This window comes from Haemaphysalis longicornis, unplaced genomic scaffold, assembly GCF_048455015.1.
Source record: "Haemaphysalis longicornis isolate Haplotype H1 unplaced genomic scaffold, Haemaphysalis longicornis Haplotype H1 scaffold_5, whole genome shotgun sequence".
Taxonomy (NCBI): domain Eukaryota; kingdom Metazoa; phylum Arthropoda; class Arachnida; order Ixodida; family Ixodidae; genus Haemaphysalis; species Haemaphysalis longicornis.
In genome coordinates, this window is record NW_027526385.1 from 71,880,264 (window position 1) to 71,904,281 (window position 24,018).

At 48.9% G+C, this 24,018-nt stretch overlaps 1 protein-coding gene across 1 annotated transcript in view; it reads right to left on the reverse strand.

Annotated features, from left to right (window-relative positions):
• LOC144139760 (uncharacterized) overlaps positions 1-24,018 on the reverse strand; it is a 119,600-nt gene that overhangs the window by 85,116 nt on the left and 10,466 nt on the right. The window contains exon 5 of the mRNA XM_077672023.1: positions 23,224-23,292. Coding sequence (XP_077528149.1) covers positions 23,224-23,292 — 69 coding nt within the window. The remainder of the gene's footprint in view (positions 1-23,223; positions 23,293-24,018) is intronic.

The window sequence follows — 24,018 nt, forward strand, 5'->3', positions numbered from 1 at the left end:
TTTGGGTTGACGAGCGAAAGAAGCCATGTGGCAAGCCAAGCCAAGTAGGAGACGAACATTGCTAGCTGCTATGGCGGCGCCCATGACGGCACATGATTGCAGCGACAGATTTTAATCTCCTGTATATTACCATGAAACCCCTTCGGTTTTGAGAAATACGCCCCCTGATGAACGGTGGTACGGGATAGAGGGGTTGGTAGTGAACAGGCCGTCGATATTACGTTACTGCTGAAACATCGTCTAATCATGGTAGTGTCGCAGTACCGAAATATACGCCTCGAGCTTCGCGATCGCTGCTCCGCCTGCCGCCGCTTCTCCGTGGCGTTGACGGGATTTGCGCTGCGTGGCTGATAGGGGCTCGTGCAGTGTTCTGGTTCTGTTTTGCTTCTGTTCGCCTTTCCGCACCCTAAAAAAAAAACATGTTATGGTGACGTCCATAGCAAACAGTACGTTTAGGTCACTTAAAAAGCAGCTGCGTCTTCGTAGAGTACGCGAGCGCCTGCAAGAGCTACCCGAGGTCGCGGTTCTGTGCGCTTGGTCGCCGCTCCTTCGGGCGTCGGCGACGGTGGCAACATATCACCCCTGTCACCTCCAAATACGTCAAGCACAAATGAATTCCACTGTCGCCTCGTCTAGGCCTGATACTGGCACAGTGAGAGGTTGGCTTCATTTTGCAGCGTGGACAACGAATGCGGCTTTGTTTCGAATATATACGCCGCAGAAAAATATGTTTCGGGGATGTGATTACCCAATCCCGGACAATAACTTGTGCCTTTTATAAGAATATAAACCATGCGAAAATGTTAAGTATATGCCAAGCCTGTGCGTCGTTAAATATGTGCCCACACACGCCTTATAGCAAGAACCAAGGCAAATTAATGAAACCACGGGAAAATGCTGTGCAAGTGCGGAAGAAACATAGTAGCTTAAACGGAAATGAAAAAAAAGCAGTGCAGCTTCTGACATGCTAAAGACGTTTGTCGAAACTTAAGCCAGGTAGGGTTCACCAGACCAACTATACGCGAAATGCACTGCTATTTCGCGAGACATCGGTGGGGGGGAGGGGAGTATTCAAGCAATGTAGAGCGTAATCAAGCAATTAATGTTTTAGTAATCACACACACAAATCTCGCGTTCACTTTCCATTTGTTTTTCGACTTCAACGAACAGCTGATCGTACGGCGGACGCATTTTTGGAAGTATACAGGGTAGGCAGCTCAACAAGCGATGAAAGGTGTCGTTGGAAGAGTGTGGCATGTGATAGGCAATCTGATTTCAGTTTCTGCTTTATTCTGCAGGCTCCCTGTGCCATATGACGATATTTCGAAGAAGCATTTATCGCGGACGCAGTTTATATTCTAAGCCCGTCTTCGCGCTGCTCGCAGAGGATATATGTAGCAGATGAATGTTTGCGGGCGCTCACGTCACGACAAGACGACTCTGTCGTGTGCTGTTCCCGGAGTATAATTATGGATTGCCCATCGTACATTTGTTGAATGTTCCCGAAATTAACACAGACTAGCTTTTAAATGGTGGTGATCAACATCTGAGGTATAATATTGGCAAACTTAACTGGCGTGCTGTCAGGTATGAGTGCTCCGCTGATTATGTAAGCGCACAAAACTGATTTACATCGTAGTGTATATCCGTAGCATGAACATCTGATGAAACAGTGGTTACGGAGATACTGCTAGTAAATTCAGGGCAGTGTAACTACAATCGGCTCCATGATACTCCGGTTCCGCGAATATTCGAATATTCTTCTAAATTTTTTATTCCGTCTACGCGTCGCGGTGCTCTGGCCCCTGATGCAGGCACAGACACGGAGGCAGCTCCTTGTGAACACTTCCCACTACACTTTAAAATAATTTACACCTTTGCTCGTGATCCAGGTTCAGACGCACAGGCAGCTCCTTGTGGACACTTCCCACTACAGTTTAAAATAATTTACACCCTTGCTCGCGATGGAGGCTCAGATGGAGAGGCAGCTCCTTGTGGACACTTCCCACTACACTTTAAAATAATTTACACCCTTGCTCGCGATGGAGGCTGAGACGGAGAGGCAGCTCCTTGTGGACACTTCCAACTACACTTTAAAACAATTTACACCCTTGCTCGTGATGCAGCCTCAGACGCAGAGGCAGCTCCTTGTGGACGCTTCCAACTACACTTTAAAACAATTTACACCCTTGCTCGTGATGCAGTCTCAGACACAGAGGCAGCTCCTAGTGGAAAGTTCCCACTAGTTTAAAATAATTTACACCCTTGCTCGTGATGCAGGGTCAGACGGAGAGGCAGCTCCTTGTGGACACTTCGTACTACACTTTAAAATAATTTATACCCTTGCTCGCGATGGAGGCTCAGACGGAGAGGCAGCTCCTTGTGGACACTTCCCACTACACTTTAAAATATTTTACACCCTAGCTCGCGATGGACGCTCAGACGGAGAGGCAGCTCCTTGTGGACACTTCCCACTACAGTTTAAAATAATTTACACCCTTGCTCGCGATGGAGGTTCAGACGGAGAGGCAGCTCCATGTGGACACTTCATACTACTCTTTAAAATATTTTACACCCTTGCAACCGATGGAGGCTCAGACGGAGAGGCAGCTCTTTGTGGACACTTCCTACTACACTTTAAAATAATTTACACCCTTGCTCGCGATGGAGGCTCAGACGGAGAGGCAGCTCCTTGTGGACACTTCCCCCTACACTTTAAAATAATTTACACCCTTGCTCGCGATGGAGGTTCAGACGGAGAGGCAGCTCCTTGTGGACACTTCCTACTACTCTTTAAAATATTTTACACCCTTGCAACCGATGGAGGCTCAGACGGAGAGGCAGCTCCTTGTGTACACTTCCCACTACAGTTTAAAATAATTTACACCCTTGCTCGCGATGGAGGTTCAGACGGAGAGGCAGCTCCTTGTGGACACTTCCCACTACAGTTTAAAATAATTTACACCCTTGCAACCGATGGAGGCTCAGACGGAGAGGCAGCTCTTTGTGGACACTTCCTACTACACTTTAAAATAATTTACACCCTTGCTCGCGATGGAGGCTCAGACGGAGAGGCAGCTCCTTGTGGACACTTCCCCCTACACTTTAAAATAATTTACACCCTTGCTCGCGATGGAGGTTCAGACGGAGAGGCAGCTCCTTGTGGACACTTCCTACTACTCTTTAAAATATTTTACACCCTTGCAACCGATGGAGGCTCAGACGGAGAGGCAGCTCCTTGTGGACACTTCCCACTACAGTTTAAAATAATTTACACCCTTGCTCGCGATGGAGGTTCAGACGGAGAGGCAGCTCCTTGTGGACACTTCCCACTACAGTTTAAAATAATTTACACCCTTGCAACCGATGGAGGCTCAGACGGAGAGGCAGCTCTTTGTGGACACTTCCTACTACACTTTAAAATAATTTACACCCTTGCTCGCGATGGAGGTTCAGACGGAGAGGCAGCTCCTTGTGGACACTTCCTACTACTCTTTAAAATATTTTACACCCTTGCAACCGATGGAGGCTCAGACGGAGAGGCAGCTCCTTGTGGACACTTCCCACTACAGTTTAAAATAATTTACACCCTTGCAACCGATGGAGGCTCAGACGGAGAGGCAGCTCCTTGTGGACACTTCCCACTACAGTTTAAAATAATTTACACCCTTGCAACCGATGGAGGCTCAGACGGAGAGGCAGCTCTTTGAGGACACTTCCCACTACAGTTTAAAATAATTTACACCCTTGCAACCGATGGAGGCTCAGACGGAGAGGCAGCTCCTTGTGGACACTTCCCACTACAGTTTAAAATAATTTACACCCTTGCTCGCGATGGAGGTTCAGACGGAGAGGCAGCTCCTTGTGAACACTTTCTACTACTCTCTAAAATATTTTACACCCTTGCAACCGATGGAGGCTCAGACGGAGAGGCAGCTCCTTGTGGACACTTCCCACTACAGTTTAAAATAATTTACACCCTTGCAACCGATGGAGGCTCAGACGGAGAGGCAGCTCCTTGTGGACACTTCCCACTACAGTTTAAAATAATTTACACCCTTGCAACCGATGGAGGCTCAGACGGAGAGGCAGCTCTTTGTGGACACTTCCCACTACAGTTTAAAATAATTTACACCCTTGCAACCGATGGAGGCTCAGACGGAGAGGCAGCTCCTTGTGGACACTTCCCACTACAGTTTAAAATAATTTACACCCTTGCAACCGATGGAGGCTCAGACGGAGAGGCAGCTCCTTGTGGACACTTCCCACTACAGTTTAAAATAATTTACACCCTTGCAACCGATGGAGGCTCAGACGGAGAGGCAGCTCTTTGTGGACACTTCCCACTACAGTTTAAAATAATTTACACCCTTGCAACCGATGGAGGCTCAGACGGAGAGGCAGCTCTTTGTGGACACTTCCCACTACAGTTTAAAATAATTTACACCCTTGCAACCGATGGAGGCTCAGACGGAGAGGCAGCTCCTTGTGGACACTTCCCACTACAGTTTAAAATAATTTACACCCTTGCTCGCGATGGAGGTTCAGACGGAGAGGCAGCTCCTTGTGGACACTTCCTACTACTCTTTAAAATATTTTACACCCTTGCAACCGATGGAGGCTCAGACGGAGAGGCAGCTCCTTGTGGACACTTCCCACTACAGTTTAAAATAATTTACACCCTTGCAACCGATGGAGGCTCAGACGGAGAGGCAGCTCCTTGTGGACACTTCCCACTACAGTTTAAAATAATTTACACCCTTGCAACCGATGGAGGCTCAGACGGAGAGGCAGCTCTTTGTGGACACTTCCCACTACAGTTTAAAATAATTTACACCCTTGCAACCGATGGAGGCTCAGACGGAGAGGCAGCTCCTTGTGGACACTTCCCACTACAGTTTAAAATAATTTACACCCTTGCAACCGATGGAGGCTCAGACGGAGAGGCAGCTCTTTGTGGACACTTCCCACTACAGTTTAAAATAATTTACACCCTTGCAACCGATGGAGGCTCAGACGGAGAGGCAGCTCCTTGTGGACACTTCCCACTACAGTTTAAAATAATTTACACCCTTGCAACCGATGGAGGCTCAGACGGAGAGGCAGCTCCTTGTGGAGACTTCCCACTACAGTTTAAAATAATTTACACCCTTGCTCGCGATGGAGGTTCAGACGGAGAGGCAGCTCCTTGTGGACACTTCCTACTACTCTTTAAAATAATTTACACCCTTGCTCGCGATGGAGGTTCAGACGGAGAGGCAGCTCCTTGTGGACACTTCCTACTACTCTTTAAAATATTTTACACCCTTGCAACCGATGGAGGCTCAGACGGAGAGGCAGCTCCTTGTGGACACTTCCCACTACGGTTTAAAATAATTTACACCCTTGCTCGCGATGGAGGTTCAGACGGAGAGGCAGCTCCTTGTGGACACTTCCCACTACAGTTTAAAATAATTTACACCCTTGCAACCGATGGAGGCTCAGACGGAGAGGCAGCTCTTTGTGGACACTTCCTACTACACTTTAAAATAATTTACACCCTTGCTCGCGATGGAGGCTCAGACGGAGAGGCAGCTCCATGTGGACACTTCCTACTACTCTTTAAAATAATTTACACCCTTGCTCGCGATGGAGGTTCAGACGGAGAGGCAGCTCCATGTGGACACTTCCTACTACTCTTTAAAATATTTTACACCCTTGCAACCGATGGAGGCTCAGACGGAGAGGCAGCTCTTTGTGGACACTTCCTACTACACTTTAAAATAATTTACACCCTTGCTCGCGATGGAGGTTCAGACGGAGAGGCAGCTCCATGTGGACACTTCCTACTACTCTTTAAAATATTTTACACCGTTGCAACCGATGGAGGCTCAGACGGAGAGGCAGCTCTTTGTGGACACTTCCTACTACACTTTAAAATAATTTACACCCTTGCTCGCGATGGAGGCTCAGACGGAGAGGCAGCTCCTTGTGAACACTTCCCCCTACACTTTAAAATAATTTACACCCTTGCTCGCGATGGAGGTTCAGACGGAGAGGCAGCTCCTTGTGGACACTTCCTACTACTCTTTAAAATATTTTACACCCTTGCAACCGATGGAGGCTCAGACGGAGAGGCAGCTCTTTGTGGACACTTCCTACTACACTTTAAAATAATTTACACCCTTGCTCGCGATGGAGGCTCAGACGGAGAGGCAGCTCCTTGTGGACACTTCCCCCTACACTTTAAAATAATTTACACCCTTGCTCGCGATGGAGGCTCAGATGGAGAGGCAGCTCCTTGTGGACACTTCCCACTACACTTTAAAATAATTTACACCCTTGCTCGCGATGGAGGCTGAGACACAGAGGCAGCTCCTAGAGGAAAGTTCCCACTACAGTTTAAAATAATTTACACCCTTGCTCGTGATGCAGGGTCAGACGGAGAGGCAGCTCCTTGTGGACACTTCCCACTACAGTTTAAAATAATTTACACCCTTGCTCGCGATGGAGGTTCAGACGGAGAGGCAGCTCCATGTGGACACTTCCTACTACTCTTTAAAATATTTTACACCCTTGCAACCGATGGAGGCTCAGACGCACAGGCAGCTCCTTGTGGACACTTCCCACTACAGTTTAAAATAATTTACACCCTTGCTCGCGATGGAGGCTCAGATGGAGAGGCAGCTCCTTGTGGACACTTCCCACTACACTTTAAAATAATTTACACCCTTGCTCGCGATGGAGGCTGAGACGGAGAGGCAGCTCCTTGTGGACACTTCCAACTACACTTTAAAACAATTTACACCCTTGCTCGTGATGCAGCCTCAGACGCAGAGGCAGCTCCTTGTGGACACTTCCAACTACACTTTAAAACAATTTACACCCTTGCTCGTGATGCAGTCTCAGACACAGAGGCAGCTCCTAGTGGAAAGTTCCCACTACACTTTAAAACAATTTACACCCTTGCTCGTGATGCAGCCTCAGACGCAGAGGCAGCTCCTTGTGGACACTTCCAACTACACTTTAAAACAATTTACACCCTTGCTCGTGATGCAGTCTCAGACACAGAGGCAGCTCCTAGTGGAAAGTTCCCACTACAGTTTAAAATAATTTACACCCTTGCTCGTGATGCAGGGTCAGACGGAGAGGCAGCTCCTTGTGGACACTTCCCACTACAGTTTAAAATAATTTATACCCTTGCTCGCGATGGAGGCTCAGACGGAGAGGCAGCTCCTTGTGGACACTTCCCACTACACTTTAAAATATTTTACACCCTAGCTCGCGATGGACGCTCAGACGGAGAGGCAGCTCCTTGTGGACACTTCCCACTACAGTTTAAAATAATTTACACCCTTGCTCGCGATGGAGGTTCAGACGGAGAGGCAGCTCCATGTGGACACTTCCTACTACTCTTTAAAATATTTTACACCCTTGCAACCGATGGAGGCTCAGACGGAGAGGCAGCTCTTTGTGGACACTTCCTACTACACTTTAAAATAATTTACACCCTTGCTCGCGATGGACGCTCAGACGGAGAGGCAGCTCCTTGTGGACACTTCCCACTACAGTTTAAAATAATTTACACCCTAGCTCGCGATGGAGGTTCAGACGGAGAGGCAGCTCCTTGTGGACACTTCCTACTACACTTTAAAATAATTTACACCCTTGCTCGCGATGGAGGCTCAGACGGAGAGGCAGCTCCTTGTGGACACTTCCCCCTACACTTTAAAATAATTTACACCCTTAAAGGGACACTGAAGTGATATGTAAACATTGCGGGATTACTAGCGCAAATTGTAGTCCGGAGTCCCCAGGCCATGTTTCGACCACTCTAGGCGCGTTTACGCGATTTTATTTAGTAGAAAAACTAATTCGAAAACGCTGTCCTCCTCTCTTTACGCTCGCCCATTTTCTGTGGCGTTTTCGTGTGACGTCAGGAGGGGATGAGCTGGCAATTGGCTGCGCCACGGCTGCGCTACTGCACGGCTCCCCGGCCGACAGAGTTAGTCGGCCCAGCGTTTCGTCCGCCGGCCGCCGGCGGGTCGTCGCAATCAAGGAGGTTAAAAAAAATTGCTTGGTTGCAATTCGTTCGCTTAGTTGAAACGAAGCCAGGACACGTTTGTGAATGGAAGAATGTGCCTTTCTTTACTTGGTTTGTTTGTACACTGTATCTAGATCCAAGTCAAGGTCGCTTCACACAAGCGCTGCACATGCGACGCTTCGCTGGCGGGTACGCCAGTAGGAAAATATAAGGCTTCTTGAAGGCGGGAGAAGAGTCAGCGAAGTCAATATAGGTACTAAGGAAATAAAATGAACTGATGTTACCGTACAGCGTAAAACTAGGGCGCGGGAAGCACTTTTTTGCGCTGGGCGAACAAGCACAGCGGTCAGCAGCACGACTACGCATCTGCGAACGCTTTTCCGTCTACGAAATGCAATTGCTAGACGTGAGCTACTGTGGAAACTCGGGCGACGCTTACTGCACGATCGCAGTACAACAAATAGTCACCTAAGCGGCTTCAAATGCCAAAACTAAATAAAAGTGTAAACCGGTTGTACAATATATACCCTATATTAGCAAGGCATTCGCTTCCCGCTCTGTGGCCTAGCAGTCTGGGGCGCTAGGAAAACACCGCAAATGTTTTGCGAGTCACGAGTTCGAATCCCCGCGGGTACGTGCGTTTTTTTTTGTAAGTTAACTTTTTTGTTTTCCATCGATGTTTTCTATATTGAGTTCACCTTTTTTGGGGCCGCAACGTTCATGGCTACACGAACTAGTTCACAAAACGCGCGCAGGCTGGCACTGGCGCGCTAGCGAGTTCTCGTTGGCGTGCTGTTGCCATAAGCACCGACTGCTTGCAGGCAGTGGGCACAGGCCAGAATGAACAGACCCTTGGCCTGGTGCGAACACGCTTTTTACGATACAGGCATGAGGGAGGCAAGCTCCAAATATGGGGGAAAAGCGCATGACATTTGGGCGTCTGCGGGTACGCGGAGGGCGTTCATGCACTGCGTAGGTCTCGGCTAGTGAATGCTACGACTACAAGCCGTCCTGGGAGGCTTATCTTGTGCATTTTACAGCCGACAACATGGCAGAAGCGCGGTACGATGATTACTGAGATATTGAGAATGCCCATCCAACAAAGCCATTGGTTATGTTTTACAGAACCGAAACCGAAACTTGTGTGATTGCTAACCTTGGGCATCGTCCAATCACGGCGCCCCTCCTCTCAACGTCACAGCCTTAGTTGGTGCGGCCGCCGCAAACCGCGCATGGTAGTTTTTCTTCTTTCGCGCTTTGTAAAATAATTACCGATTTGTCAACCGGATAAACGATGAAAAGTGTGCTAATTTGAGCCAGTCTACGCAGTGCAAGCAAAAACGGGAGCTTGACAAATTCACTTCACTGTCCCTTTAAGGGTGTAAATCACTGCCTTAAACCCACTGCTTGTCACCGTTTCACCCTAGCAAAAAAACAGGAAAAGAAAGGTTTTTTAAAGGGACACTGAAGTGAATTTGTCAAGCTCCCGTTTTTGCTTGCACTGTGTAGACTGGCTCAAATTAGCACACTTTTTCATCGTTTTTACGATTGACAAATCGGTAATTAATTTACAAAGCGCGAAAGAAGAAAAACTACCATGCGCGGTTTGCGGCGGCCGCACCAACTAAAGCTGTGACGTTAGGAGGAGCGGGCACCGTGATTGGACGATGCCCAAGGTGAGCAACCAAACAAGTTTCGGTTTCGGTTTCGGTTCTTTAAAACACAACCGGTGGCGTTGTTGGATGGGCATTCTCAATGACTCAGTAATCATCGTACCGCGCTTCTGCCATGTTGTCAGCTGTAAAAATGCATAAAGATAAGCCTCCTAGGACGGCTTGGAATCGTAGCATTCACTAGCCGAAACCTACGCAGTGCATGAACGCCCTCCGCGTACCCGTAGACGCCCAAATGTCATGCGCTTTTCCCCCATAATTGGAGCTTGCCTCCCTCATGCCTGTATCGTAAAAAGCGTGTTCGCACCAGGCCAAGGGTCTGTTCATTCTGGCCTGTGCCCACTGCCTGCAAGCAGTCGGTGCTTATGGCAACAGCACGCCAACGAGAACTCGCTAGCGCGCCATGCATGTGCCAGCCTGCGCGCGTTTTGTGAACTAGTTCGTGTAGCCATGAACGTTGCGGCCCAAAAAAAGGTGAACTCAATATAGAAAACATCGGCGGAAAACAAAGTTAACTTACAAAAAAAAAGCACGCACCCGCGGGGATTCGAACTCGTGACTTGCAAAACATTTACGGTGACATACCCAGCTCCCCAGACTACTGAGCCACGGAGCGGGACGCGAAGGCCTTCCTAATATAAGGTATATATTGTACAACCGGTTTACACTTTTATTTATTTTTGGCATTTCAAGCAGCTTAGGTGACTATTTGTTGTACTGCGATCGTGCAGTAAGCGTCGCCCGAGTTTCCACAGTAGCTCACGTCTAGCAATTGCATTTCGTAGACGGAAAAGCGTTCGCAGATGCGTAGTCGTGCTGCTGACCGCTGTGCTTGTTCGCCCAGCGCAAAAAAGTGCTTCCCGCGCCCTAGTTTTACGCTGTACGGTAAAAATATCAGTTGATTTTATTTCCTTAGTACCTATATTGACTTCGCTGACTCTTCTCCCACCTTCAAGAGGACTTATATTTTCCTACTGGCGTACCAGTCAGCGAAGCGTCGCATGTGCGCTTGTGCAGCACTTGTGTGAAGCGAACTTGACTTGGAGCTAGATACAGTGTACAAACAAACCAAGTAAAGAAAGGCACATTCTTCCATTCACAAACGTGTCCTGGCTTCGTTTCAACTAAGCGAACGAATTGCGACCAAGCAATTTTTTTTTTAACCTCCTTGATTGCGACGACCTGCCGGCGGCCGGCGGACGAAACGCTGGGCCGACTCTGTCGGCCGGGGAGCCGTGCAGTAGCGCAGCCGTGGCGCAGCCAATTGCCAGCTCATCCCCTCCTGACGTCACACGAAAACGCCACAGAAAATGGGCGAGCGTAAAGAGAGGAGGACAGCATTTCGAATTAGTTTTTCTACTAAATAAAATCGCGTAAACGCGCCTAGAGTGGTCTAAACATGGCCTGGGGACTCCGGACTACAATTTGCGCTAGTAATCCCGCAATGTTTACATATCACTTCAGTGTCCCTTTAATGGTGCTTTGTCGTTTGTAATACCCTACACCATACCAAAGCAGAATAACGCAGCTTTTTAAAGGGCGTTTTATCGTTGTTTACACCCTCTAAAAGCGGTTTTGTTTTTTGGTAGGGTGTAAGTGCGTTACACTGTAAAATATTTTATAATCATAAGGGTGTAAATCACTGTCCATTTACACCCCAGCAAGAACACAATAATAAACATTTTTAAAGGGTGTTTTATCGGTCATGACAGATTTTAAATGGGGATTTACTTTGTTTTGTATACAGTGTAAATGTGTTAGTTATAGACAAAAAGGGTGCAAATAAAATTACAGCGCAGTTATAGACAAAAGATTTGTGCAAATCATTTGTACTGTGTAACGTGGCGCTGTAACTGCGGCAGCGATGCCCATCATACATGTTTCTATAGTTTTCTCGCCCGTGAGTCAGAGTCATTATGTTGGCCAATGCAAACCTATCTTTTCCTTCTTCTAAGCGGAGCTTGGTTGGCCAGGGCAATGAAACTGCCTTAAATCTTATGCACAGAGCAAAATGGTGTCAAATAGATTATATCCGTCATGAAATATTGATCTTTAGGCATGACAAAATAGAAAGAGGAAAAAACAACGGTAATGGTACCCGAATACAGTTTTTGATTGTGTCACGCAGTGAAGAAGACAAAGGCCATTAGGTCGATAGAGAGATGAAATAAGAAAAACTCCCACCTCCCCTCGCAGGAACCCCTGTGTAGATGCGACGCATAGGCGGAGCGCCGAAGGTACCGCGTTTTTTAGCGCGCATAACGTTGAGGGGACTGCGTAAGCCGGTCCCAGTCGATGACGACGTTGGCGTACTTATAAAGCGGCGTGGACTCTAGGTGTTTGAGCCAAGCGTGGATTTTGCTTCGCCGGAGAACGGCACACCGGTTACATGCGCAGCGCGCCCGAAGGAGAAGAAACCGTGGAAGAGAGAGTACTGCACTTGCGCTGGCCCCAGCGCGTCTGCCGCGGCTATGACGCAGCACAATCCACTTTAATCCAATCCAATCCGAATCCAATCCAATCCAACCCAAGACAAGCCAATCCAATCCAAGCCAATCAAAGCCAATCCAATCGAATCCAATCCAATGTCCCTCGCGAGAGAGTGTTCGCTATCGGAGAGGAGAGGGGGTGAGCGGCGGAGAGCGCAGCTGGCGCGGCGAGGAGAATGGGGGAGGGGTGGGTAACGCCGACGTTGACGACGACGACGACGACGCCGGAGGGACAAGGCGAGTTAGTCAGATGCTCTGCATCTAAAAGTCAGAGGCAAAGAAATGGAGTGGGCAGCACAAGACGAACGGTTGAAGTCAATGGGGGAGGCCTTCGTCCTACGGTGGAGGTAAATAGGATGTTGTTGTTGATGATGATGATTATGAGTGGAGACACTACATTACCAGACCAAACAATTGCGATCAATGCAATTGAATACCTCAAGCATGTGAATATATGCTCCAACGTGCCCCTAGGTGGCGCCGTGTTTCACTTGGCTGTGCTGACTAGGGATCATCTATACACGTCTGGCTCATGGCTTCACGTACCCAAACGTAGGCTTCGAGAAGATCACCGCTTCCCCTGCTCGGGATGGAACCTGGGTCCCTCGAGTTACGAAGCTGATGTCAATTCCATTGTGCCACAGAGGCAGAAATTACTCACATGCAAAATGTTGGCGGGTAATTTTTCCCGGCGCCATTGATACAGACGCTGCCGTTGCTAGGCCGCAAATAAGGGCACGATAATATAAAATGAGGAGAACGCAATAATTAACAGATTAATTACCCCAAAATAAATGAAACTCCATCTAGCGCGTCTTTATAGGCATGATGATGATGATGATGTAGTGGCTTGACCCTTGGTAGCGGGTGGACACCACAGGGGTGTCCCACCGGTATTACAAACACACACACACACACATAGGTGGACATAAAAACACAAGAATGTTATCGAAAAGTCTAAAAGTTGTTTCACGGTGAGCGCGCGGTGCTCCACACGCGATCGCACACGCACACAACAGTTGGCGAGGGGAGCACAGGGACAGAAGAAAGTCATCGACGAAAGATGTTACATGGTGGACGCATGCTGCATCACGCGCGAATGCACTGACACACCCTGTGGCTGCATGATGATGATAATGATGATGATGATTGCTATTGGTCTCCCCTTTGAAGCGGGGTGATTACATGTCATCTTACCAAAAAGGACTAATATAATGTTTTACACTCTTGGTTTATTACTAGCGCTGCTTAGGGCAGGCACTAAAGCTCATTAGGCCCGTAATACATTTTTTTCCCTGTTACAGGTGGTAACTGCCCTAGGCAATATTCCCCTCTCTGCTTTTCGTCCACCAGCATTCTAATCTTCTTTTCGTCCCCTCGACAGCCTCGAAGTAAACTTCCTCTGTGATACCCTTAAATCCTAGGGCTTCTGAAAGCCCAATATTCTTTTCAAGTAGATTTGGATGGATACCCTCACATTCTAACACTATGTGTTAGAATTTTCAGGGGCATTTTCAGGGGCTGCAGCGACCTCTCTTGGCTACTTTTGGTATCAACACCAGGTTGATACAAGAACTATTCCAGAGACGGCACCATGGCCTCTCTTGGTGGGAATGTAGGGGCAAAGCCGAATTTATCAGGCTATGTTGTACAAGCGGCTTCGCAAAAAACAACACACACACAAGCTACTCAAGAATAATACAAGGGAAACACTGGCGGGTCACTGCTCCGCACTTCCGACAGCTTTCGCGTTAAGTGGAACTACTTTGCTTTTCACCAGAGTTACTCAATATAGACAGTTGCGAAACTCCGCTTCAGAATCCGGGCGGCGCTAGCCCCCCCCCCCCCCACTCCGTGGAAGCTGAGGGGCAAGTCGACGCGCGCGGCACCTAGGAGATGAAAACGAAACTTTGCTAAACTATTATTATTCAAAATTCTTCTGTAAAATAAAGATTGCTTTTTAAATTAAAACACAATAATTACGTAAAATTTACTTGTGTTTTTGTGGCTTTTCTTTTTATGGCTTACGGCAGCAGCCGCAAGCACTTGAGTACTGCTTCAACGTCCTGCCGACAGACGACAGGCTAGTCAACTTGCCCCGTGCTTGCCCCGACGCAGGGGGGCAACCGAAGACCGGCTTTCGATACATGGGGCCTATGGGGAGTTTAGCAACTGTCTATATCCAGTAACTCTGCTTCTTACTAAGGGATCACCGGCATAAACGCTCAGGAGAGATACTTACTTATGCCTTTCATTTAAATTCTGTGTCATCTCGATGTGTGCTAATAGTTCGCTGGCCATTGTAAAAGCGTGCTGGTCAATTGGAGTGGACGGGCTGCAATTATGATATTTTTTTTACATATTTACTCTTTTCTTTCTTTCTTCCTTTGTTCTTTCTTCCTTTCTTTCTTTCTCACTTCCCAAACGGTAAGACACTGGGCCCCTTCCCGACTCGGAACTCTCTGGCATGCCCCTGACCCCCCCATGCATGCCGTGTCACCAGTAACAGTTTTCTAAGCCAATGGGCGTAATTCTTGTGCGCATTGCCAGCTTTCAATCAATTCCTGTTACGCGTTGGAGCAAAGAACCCCTAAATGTTTCGCTGCGTTGTCTACTAACCCCCCCCCCCCCCACGCATCTTTATTGCCGGAGAATTTCAAAATTACGGATCACTGGACAAGATGGTACTGCATCTTAGACTGCTTCATCGGGCGCGCGAGTCAAACGCTTGGCGGAGAGGAAGGAAGCGCTTCGTGGTGTCTTTCCTCCCCCCAAGTCTTCGCCCTACCTGTGCTACGATGTGCCGCAATTGAACTTCTGCAGAACATTCCCGCCGAAACCCCCACAGACCGCCCTCTAACTTACCTGGTATTTCCCACAATGTCGCGGATTCCTTCGTACAGTCGTTTGCTGGCCCAGATGGTATTATTACACAATTTAAGCACTGCACTGACCTGTAAGCAGAATGACAGCGCGCTCGTCGGTACTCGTGATATGAAGCACATGTAACGGTGTGAAGGACATTCGAACTATTTGCATGCAGCCCTTAACCTGCATACGGACATTTTCGTTCTCCGTGCACCGCCTCCATTGAAAAATCTGGGAGGATACCAACGTCCTCGAGAGACGGGCGATAATGAGCAGACATGTCGACACTGCATAGAGTCCATGATTTTTTTCATAAACTTTTTTCATAATTTCTGTATTGAGCAAACGGGTTGCGCAAAAAAACTCGGATAGACCGGAGAAAATTCGGGTACGATAAACCTTTTGTGGAATCCGTATTGACCTGGAATATAAAACAGCTAGTGTATATCCAGATATTCAATTTAAAATTGTATAAAAACTTCCAAGTGTGCCAACAGAAACTATTTTTGAGTTAACACGTTGAAACTTTTGTAGAATTTCTAGTGAGCTTAAATAGAGTTAGTTGCTATAGTGAAGCCCCTACAAAAATTAAAAACCCCTTTTAAGCAGGAGACTCCATAGAACTTTTATTGAACGAGTTCGCTAAAATGTGTATAGAATCGTTTTCGAGTCTGAGTCGAGCGAGGTTTTATAGGGATGCCTTTTTAAAAATTCTCTAGTGATATTTTAGCGATAACTCGTTAGGGAATGAGCTTGCCATGAGTTTTCTAATGAGTTCCTCTAGACTCCATAAGAACTCTATGAAAGTTTAATAGGATCGCAATGTTCATATCCGTAAGGGTACCGCGAGTGTATCCGCGATAAGTGTACAACGCCAGTCGGTATCACCGCTCGCCGCCCTCGCACTCCCGTTTGTGGAGACGTGGGGAGCGTTGGCAAACGCGGAAGTTTTGATGTGCTGGCCTGTCTGTCACTCGATTGGCCACCCATACGAAAGTTGATAAAACGCTCGGTTAAGTAGTATATAACGTAATACCCTGGCATGGTACTAAAACAAGTGGCATGCGTAGTACATGTCGAGATTTTTCAGCAAAAAAAATACTGTGGTTGATTTCTCTCTCATAGGAATCAGTAAAACACGAAAGTGAAATGTGCAGCGAAATCTGCGGCTGAGCATGCGGCGGCTGTCGTGTGAGTGTGCTTGGCGAGCGACGTCCTGCTGGCGTCTCGCTTTGGCAAAGGTGTACTGGAATCGTTTTTGTGAGGGATATGACTTGTGAAATAAGTGGACATCCTTCTCTCTTGCCCCACTATCATCAACCGAAGTGTGTTCGATTAAGTCATCATCGGGAGGGGCCTCCCCGGCTCGTCCCTTTCTTCACATAATCTGGTGCCGTTAAAACCGGGAGACAACCCACGAGCAGACCTGACCTGATGCGGCGCAGTCTTCGAGGACGCTAGGCCTGGGGTCCCCTGGAAGCTACCCAATTCTGCGAGCCTCGTCATCGAACGTTGTATGGCGCTCGTGCTCGTGCCTAGGACACCCGGTCGCCTGCTTTCGTGCCGTCTGCCATGTAGGAGCTACGCCGGCGTCGCGACATCGTGAGGGAAGCCGTCACAAGGGGCGTAGCTGCCATTCGTTGGCTGTTGCACGATCCACTCACGTCGACCAGCCAGATCCCATCGCACCTGTGCGCCGTAAACAGCAGGTACGAGGAATTGAAGTATCTGGATACCCGAATCCTTGAGATGACAGATGTGGATGAGCTGGAAGCCGATTTGTTCGAGAGCTACGAGTACGACGAAAAGGTCGTCACCATCCGTACACAAGTGTACTTCGCCAGACCATCTGCTGTTCCTTCGCTAGTGGCTGCTGGGAGCACCGGAGCACCAAACCATCACTCCGCCTTCATCCGTCCCGGAAACACCGTGGTGCCCTCCGGTGAGAGCAGGATAGCCGCGAAGGCTGACAAGGTGGCGAACGTTCCCACTGCGTGTGAGCCGTGCGTTTCTGACCGTCGAAACGTCCTCACAGCTGCCGACGACTCTGACGGGCCAGAGAGACCAGCGGAGAGAACAACCGATTCCACTGAGGCACAACTGCGTGCACCCAGCCGCCCGCCTAGCGGTGAGTGCGTCGTCGTCCAGGATGGCCACGGAGCTGACCTATCCAAGGACCCCATGACCACGATGTACGGTGATACGGACCCGTCCAGCGTGATGCTCCTCGACGCTTTAGACATCGCTGCCGCTCGTGGGTGTGCCTTGCTGAGAGAGCATGTGGTTGTTAAGTGTCGCGAGCGGGCGCTGTTCCCACTTGTACGATGGTGGCGTGTTGCTCCGGGCGCTGTCTTCTCCGTTGGAATCTCAGCTGGCGTCAGCCCTTCATGGTATCCGCGACTCTGATCGGCGCACCGGCCTTCCGAGTTGGATTGCACGAACCGTTAGGTGACCCTGGTTGCGCCGAGCTCGTGAACGGCTACCGGGCAGCTTGAATGGCTGGGCTCAACGGCCACCTGAAAGGATCATGGACGCGGCCCTGTCTGCTGCCGCGATCGTTTTTCCGGAGTAACAGGGGTCCAGCTCATCAGCTTTGCGGCTCACAAGGAATGATGACTGGTGTCCAGCTACCCGCCATGTCACCCTCTACTGGCGACGCACGCTGCTGCAAGGGGCACACGACTGCGCCCGTTAACCGATGACTGGGCCGCCAGCACGGCGAGTTGCCACATGATCCTGGTGGCTACGGAGCACTAAGAGACGACCAGGCAGGACACAAAGTCCCCGGACATCGCTCTTGTGGTCTGCGTTTGGTGAGCGAGCTCGCGGTGGGCTACTGCGTGGTCACCTTGACGTTTCGGATGCCAATGAGTTCCCCTACGATCTTGGCGGCTACGGCGGACCTGGAGGCGACAAGCACTGCGACCGAGACACCGTGTATCATCTTGCTGCTAGCCATGACCAGAAGTACCTGGCTGCTCCGTTGCCATCAGCCACACCAAGACCACCCAATGAGGATGATGAAGGGAAATTAGCAGGCGAGATCAAAGGAAGCTTGCCGCCGCAAGCTAAGCAAGATGATAGAGACCTGTGCCTGCTGCTCTGGATGAATAGGCAGGAGGATATGATCCACGGCTGGCGGGACTACCTCGGTCTACGGTTCTGTCCTACTTCCTATAGCCGCACATCCACATTTGTTCCGATAGACTCAGGGTGCACGACGAGATGTTCATGATAGTATCTCCAAACGTACTCTTTCCTTCCCCGTGACTTATGTCTTTGCTCCCCTGCTGAACTTCGTAGTGTGCCTCCGAACGCCTGTTGTTCTGCCATCGTTCATGGGTACAACTGTGCATCGGCCGCAGCCTCCCATTTGGTTTCATACTTCTGCGCATGCGCACCTTGGCGGCGGGGGTAGTGTGTTGTGGATAATGAATAAAAAAGGCAGGGCTGCACGGGCATGCGGGCACGGGCATAGCTCGCGCCTCGTGCTCGTGGCAGTTGGGTCCTGATCAGAGCAGCGAAAGGGCGACCGGCTGCCTGGCTCTCTCCTTGCGTCGCTATCCGCGACAATGACTTCAGTGAAATCTTGGGGCATGGCGGCATAAAACACTTTCCTATTAAAATATCAAACCTGAAAACGAACAATCCAGGGTGTAACGTACTCTTAGTACTAAAGGTTGCTTCCCCGCAAGAAGACCCGGTGTGCAGGGGTGCACCATTTACAGGCCGCCGCTTGCTTCGTTGTACTTGCATCATTTCTGTGACGGATATGACATCAGTCAAATCTTTGCGTATCCAGGCATAAAACACTTTCGTGTTCAAAAAATACGGCACATCTGAGCATACATCTGACAGTAGCGGCATTCTTTAAATTAAGAATGAACGTGTGTTTCTTTTCTGTCGCAGCAAATAGCATAAACGCGTGGAAAACGGTGTCGGATATCGGGAATATAACGGTAAATGCTAAAAAAAGACGCCTCCTCATGGTGTTTCAGGGACAGCGGCAATTAAAATGTCCTTACAGACGGCGAAGCCAGTATTGCGAACGTGGTAAAATCGAATCAAATTGAGCCAACCACACATCGCATTAATCATGGAAGCCGCGAGAGCATGAAAAGAATAGCCTGAGGGGTTGGAGGGGAGAGAAATGCGGGTGTTAAATAACAGGGCCGGTGTGACAGCAGACTATCGACTTTCAACGACATTTGCCGTGAAGCAATTTCGCGGCCTGTTTTTCTAAAGCGGAAGCTTTCATTGTGGGACCCATGGCATCCTGTCAAAAAACTAATGAATTTCCCCATAGCCCACTTAATCGACCGAGAAGCTTTGATAAGTTCTCTGGACACACAGTGCGTGCGGGACACCGGGATTGCATGGTGTCAAAATGCTTGCTTCAAAATCGCGAGAAAGGAGCGGTTCAACATAGATTGATTATGAAGAAGGGGTACACTAGTATACTTTCATCACATAAACCACGCATCAGTACACATTGAAGCGTTCGTAGACGCGTTCACTTAGTGCGCGAAAATCGTCGCATAGGTTCGTTATTTGTTTCACGATTTGGGTCTTCGAAGGTTTGACGATCGATTAGACGCCATTTTCATGATCTGGACGAAGCTTTCGCGCTTCTCTCAAGTTTCTTTAGGAAGGAATGGTAAAGTTCAATCAATTGGATCAATTGGGTCGACTTTCAAATGGGCCTACTTTCAATTGAGTCCACTTTCGATCAATTGGGTCCACTTTCAGCGAAGGTTGCGCGCACTTTTAGCGAAGGCTTTGCCGCACTTTTGATAAAACGAAGCTTTCGCACTTCTCTCAACTTTCTTTAAGAAGGGATAGTAAATGTTCGTGATATGGGAAACGTTTGTCATATTGGAACTATTTGTAATATGGGCTGCGCAAGGACCTACTGGACAGTAGCAGGACTCCCGGCAGTAAACACTGCACTAAACAACGCACTAAACACTGCACAATTATGGCCGCACCTGCAGTCCAGAAAAGTCTGTCAGGTCTGGCCTCCTGCGGTTACATTCCCGCAAGTGCGGTCGCCCCAACCACGCCCCACCCGACCCCGCAATCGACATCAACGTACAACCTATCGCCTAAGTCCGAACACTCACAACCCTATCAGTGTCATACCGCCATGAAGAATGGGTGTGGACCTTGTACCCACTCCGAAAAGAAAAAATCACGCATCTCTACGAAGTGAATCATGACGAGTGGGAGAAGCACTGGTGATCGTTCTTACCGTAAATCACCCAAGAGAGTGCTTACTGCTGCTAAAACGATTTGCAATCCAATCCAATACAATCCAATTCAATCCAATCCAATACAATTCAATCGAATCCAATGCTCTTCGCGCATGAGCAGCACGGCTCTCCAGGAGCACTCTCTCTCCGTCCCCCCCTCTCTCTCTAACCTTTTGCGAACCTTTTGTTTTGTTCTTGTTAGGCTTTTGTGAACCTTTTGTTCACAGATGTTCCGATTTAGACGGTGCTGTGCGTCTCTCTCTCTCTCTCTCTCTCTCTCTAACCTTTTGTGAACATTTATTTTGTTTTTGTTAACCTTTTGTGAACCTTTTGTTCACAGATGTTTCGATTTAGACACTGCTGTGGGTCTCTCTCTCTCTCGCTCTCTCTCTCTCGCTCTTACCTAGTGTGAACATTTTATTTTGTTTTTGTTAACCTTTTGTGAACCTTTTGTTCACAGATGTTTCGATTTAGACACTGCTGTGGGTCTCTCTCTCTCTCTCTCTCGCTCTCTCTCTCTCGCTCTCTCGCTCTCTCGCTCTTACCTTTTGTGAACCTTTTGTTCACAGATGTTTCGATTTAGACACTGCTGTGGGTCTCTCTCTCTCTCTCTCTCTCTCCCTCTCTCTCTCTCTCGCTCTCTCGCTCTCTCGCTCTTACCTTTTGTGAACATTTTATTTTGTTTTTGTTAACCTTTTGTGAACCTTTTGTTCACAGATGTTTCGATTTACACGGTGCTGGGGCGTGAGCACGGACGCCGGACAAGCCTCGGCCTTAAGGTGCTTCGCCCCTAAAACAGCCTTCCAGCTTACCCATATCATCAGACATTTTTGCACTCGCCACTCCGGTTTCCGCGCAGTGGCACGCGTCAACTCATCCAAGCAGTGCTCATCAGTCGCGTAGCATCACTAGACAGTACGTATCAGTAAAGACTCAGGAGCGCAACAAATCCCACAGCATGCTACGACAACCAACCGAGGCAGCCTTGAGGCTACAATCTTCCCCCCTTAGCGAAAGCCTGTTCAGTCTAGGCATACAGAACAATCTTACAGAACCTGTCGAAGGCGCCCCCCTCCAGACAGATTCACCCTCTCAGTCTAACTGCTGCTGGCCGATCAGCTTTCAACGCCTAGAATACTAGACTCGTCTCGCCTGTATTGTCCGTGTATTTTTGCATCCATCTGCGGGACCTGAATAAAGGTATCCCCAATCCACAATTTGATGCTGCTTACACCCAAATCAGGATGCCGCACCCACCGCATCGATGTCCTGCTCCGGTGGTACGGAACCGATCCCGTGACATTCCACTCCGATGCAGCCACGCACCGAACCAGTGCAGCAAAGCTCATGCCATCGTGGAAATAGACTCCAGAACGGCTGCGCAATTTCGCTAAGAACAAAATTCACGAAGCGGCATCTCCAATTCTACTAAGAAAAGAGTTCGAACCCCGCCAGATCCAGACTATCTGGATTCCTGCGCATTCGGCCCATCTAGGGAACGAAGCGGCCCACAGTTTTGCCCGGGAACTCGTCAACCGGGTGGCGGCCCAATTGTCCCTGCGAGGGTCTAAGGAGCGCATGGTTACTTATCAAGAGATTACATCATACTAATGAAATGAAAGGCTAGTTTACCGTGCCCCCAATTATTCCCTAACGAAATTTCAGCAAGCAACATGAAGGCAACTCCAATCCCATACCTCCCTAAACCCTTATAAATTGGCTCTTTACGTACCCAGGTCTGTACACCCCAAAATGCAGAATGTGTGAGGCTTCCGACCAAGCCCACGTCCTATACGAATGTCCTTGGCTCCAACTTAAAGCTCCGATCCTGAGACTTAAATTCAGGCCGTGGGCTAGCCTTTGGAAATCGCCATGACGCAAGGTCTTCTGGCCACCTCACGGAGTCAAGAAGCAGCTGATCATTAATCTAACAATTTAGTGATTGTTGACGAAATAAAGCTGTTTCTCCTCCTTCTGGGTTCAACCGGGCCACCCCTCGCTCCTTGCCCCGTTCACCCTACCTCTCCATGGTGGCCGAAGAGGCCGCCATCGCACTGGATATCATCCACGCGCTCACCCTGCGAATCAGTGTCGTCGTACTCACAATCGTCCAGCGTCGTTTTGCAGCCCGACTAATATCACCACTTACCCTGACTATCCAAAGCCAGCGAATCGATCTCCCCATCGCCTGCACGATTTGCACCCCTTCCCACATATTCCTCTCTGGGAACGAGTCGGCACGCGCTGTGGCCCGCGAGCTCACCCACCGGGCCTTGCCAGCAGAGCATCCCGACGACACACAGGCATCTCCCACCCAGCCACTTCCTCTTTCCCCGACCATCACTTTTATCCTCCACCATTATAGAGCCACCCGTCAAACACTCCCTCACCACCAAGCCCGAATATGGCGGCGCACCTTTTACAATTATACCTACCTTCCCAACATCTCTCGCACAAAATATATGCATACATCCACTTAATTGGCCAGACATTACCCGCCAAGTATGGATATGCCACAAACACTTCCCATCCCCAAACTGCTCGTACTGTCTCTCGATACGACCTTTTTACCCGACTACAAAGACGTCAGAACTTGTTGCGTAGCAACTGGCTTAAAGACAATGTCTTACTGATCAACCAAGCCAAGGTCGCGACCCTTGGTTTTCGGATCCACCGGACACTCCTGCCTTTCTTTCCGTATCCATTAGTCCCTTTTTCATTTAGTAAACGTTCTACGAACGAACGAATGCTTGAATTAGGCGCATGCATACAATCTACAAGTAAAAGGTGACTCAAGGATGGAAGAACTACTCTAAGGATGCCAGAACTACCTTCACCTCCCTTGCACCTTAGTGAGCAGCGATTACTTTTGCGGAGGCCTAGCTGAAAATTCGCAACGGGGACAGTCACGTTCTCACCTTGAAAAAAGCGTTATTATCGGTCTGCTTGAAGGGATCATGCACACGCCTCCTGGGATCCTCCGATACCTGCGTTGACGAGAGAACACGCACAAGTCACTCAGTCAAAGTGGCTTCGAGCAAGACTTGGTCTAAAGGGGCCTCGCGCACAAAACGCTAGTTTGGTTCATTCGAAAGATCGCCTCGTTGGAATCATGCTGACACCACATTTAACGCAAACGTCGCTCAAACAAGCTTATTAATTATGAAAAAGGGAATAGCCATGCGACCCACTAGCTCATTTCCCGCACTAGAACACATGACTTCATATACACAGCCATGCGAGATTGGCTAACGGCAATAGCAAACGCAAGTTAGGCAGGGCTTATAAGCTTACAGAACGAGCTATTCTCGCTTAAGTGTACTGCGTATTCATTTCGTATCAATAACGATTCTGGGGTGAACAATGGTAGTTAAGAGAGTACACGTACATATGGCAGTACCAGTGCGTACAGCTGTTGGTGCTGAGCGCACAATGCTTGTTATGGCTGCACAGAAGTGCGATGCTTTGTTGTTGTCTCACGCGACACTCGCCGATTGGCATAAGCGACATTGTTTTACGTGACCCTGTCTGTCGAGCACACCACAGGTCTCACGACACGACTACTTTTTACGGTAACAAAAACAAACCAGGGGCAAATACGGTGAAAAACAAAGCAAAGGCGGACAGAGGTACGGCGCAGTATGGTTGCGCCATCTAGGAGAACGGACGGTAAGCAAGGCGCCGCAGTCCGCTGCAGAGCCTAACGGCGCACT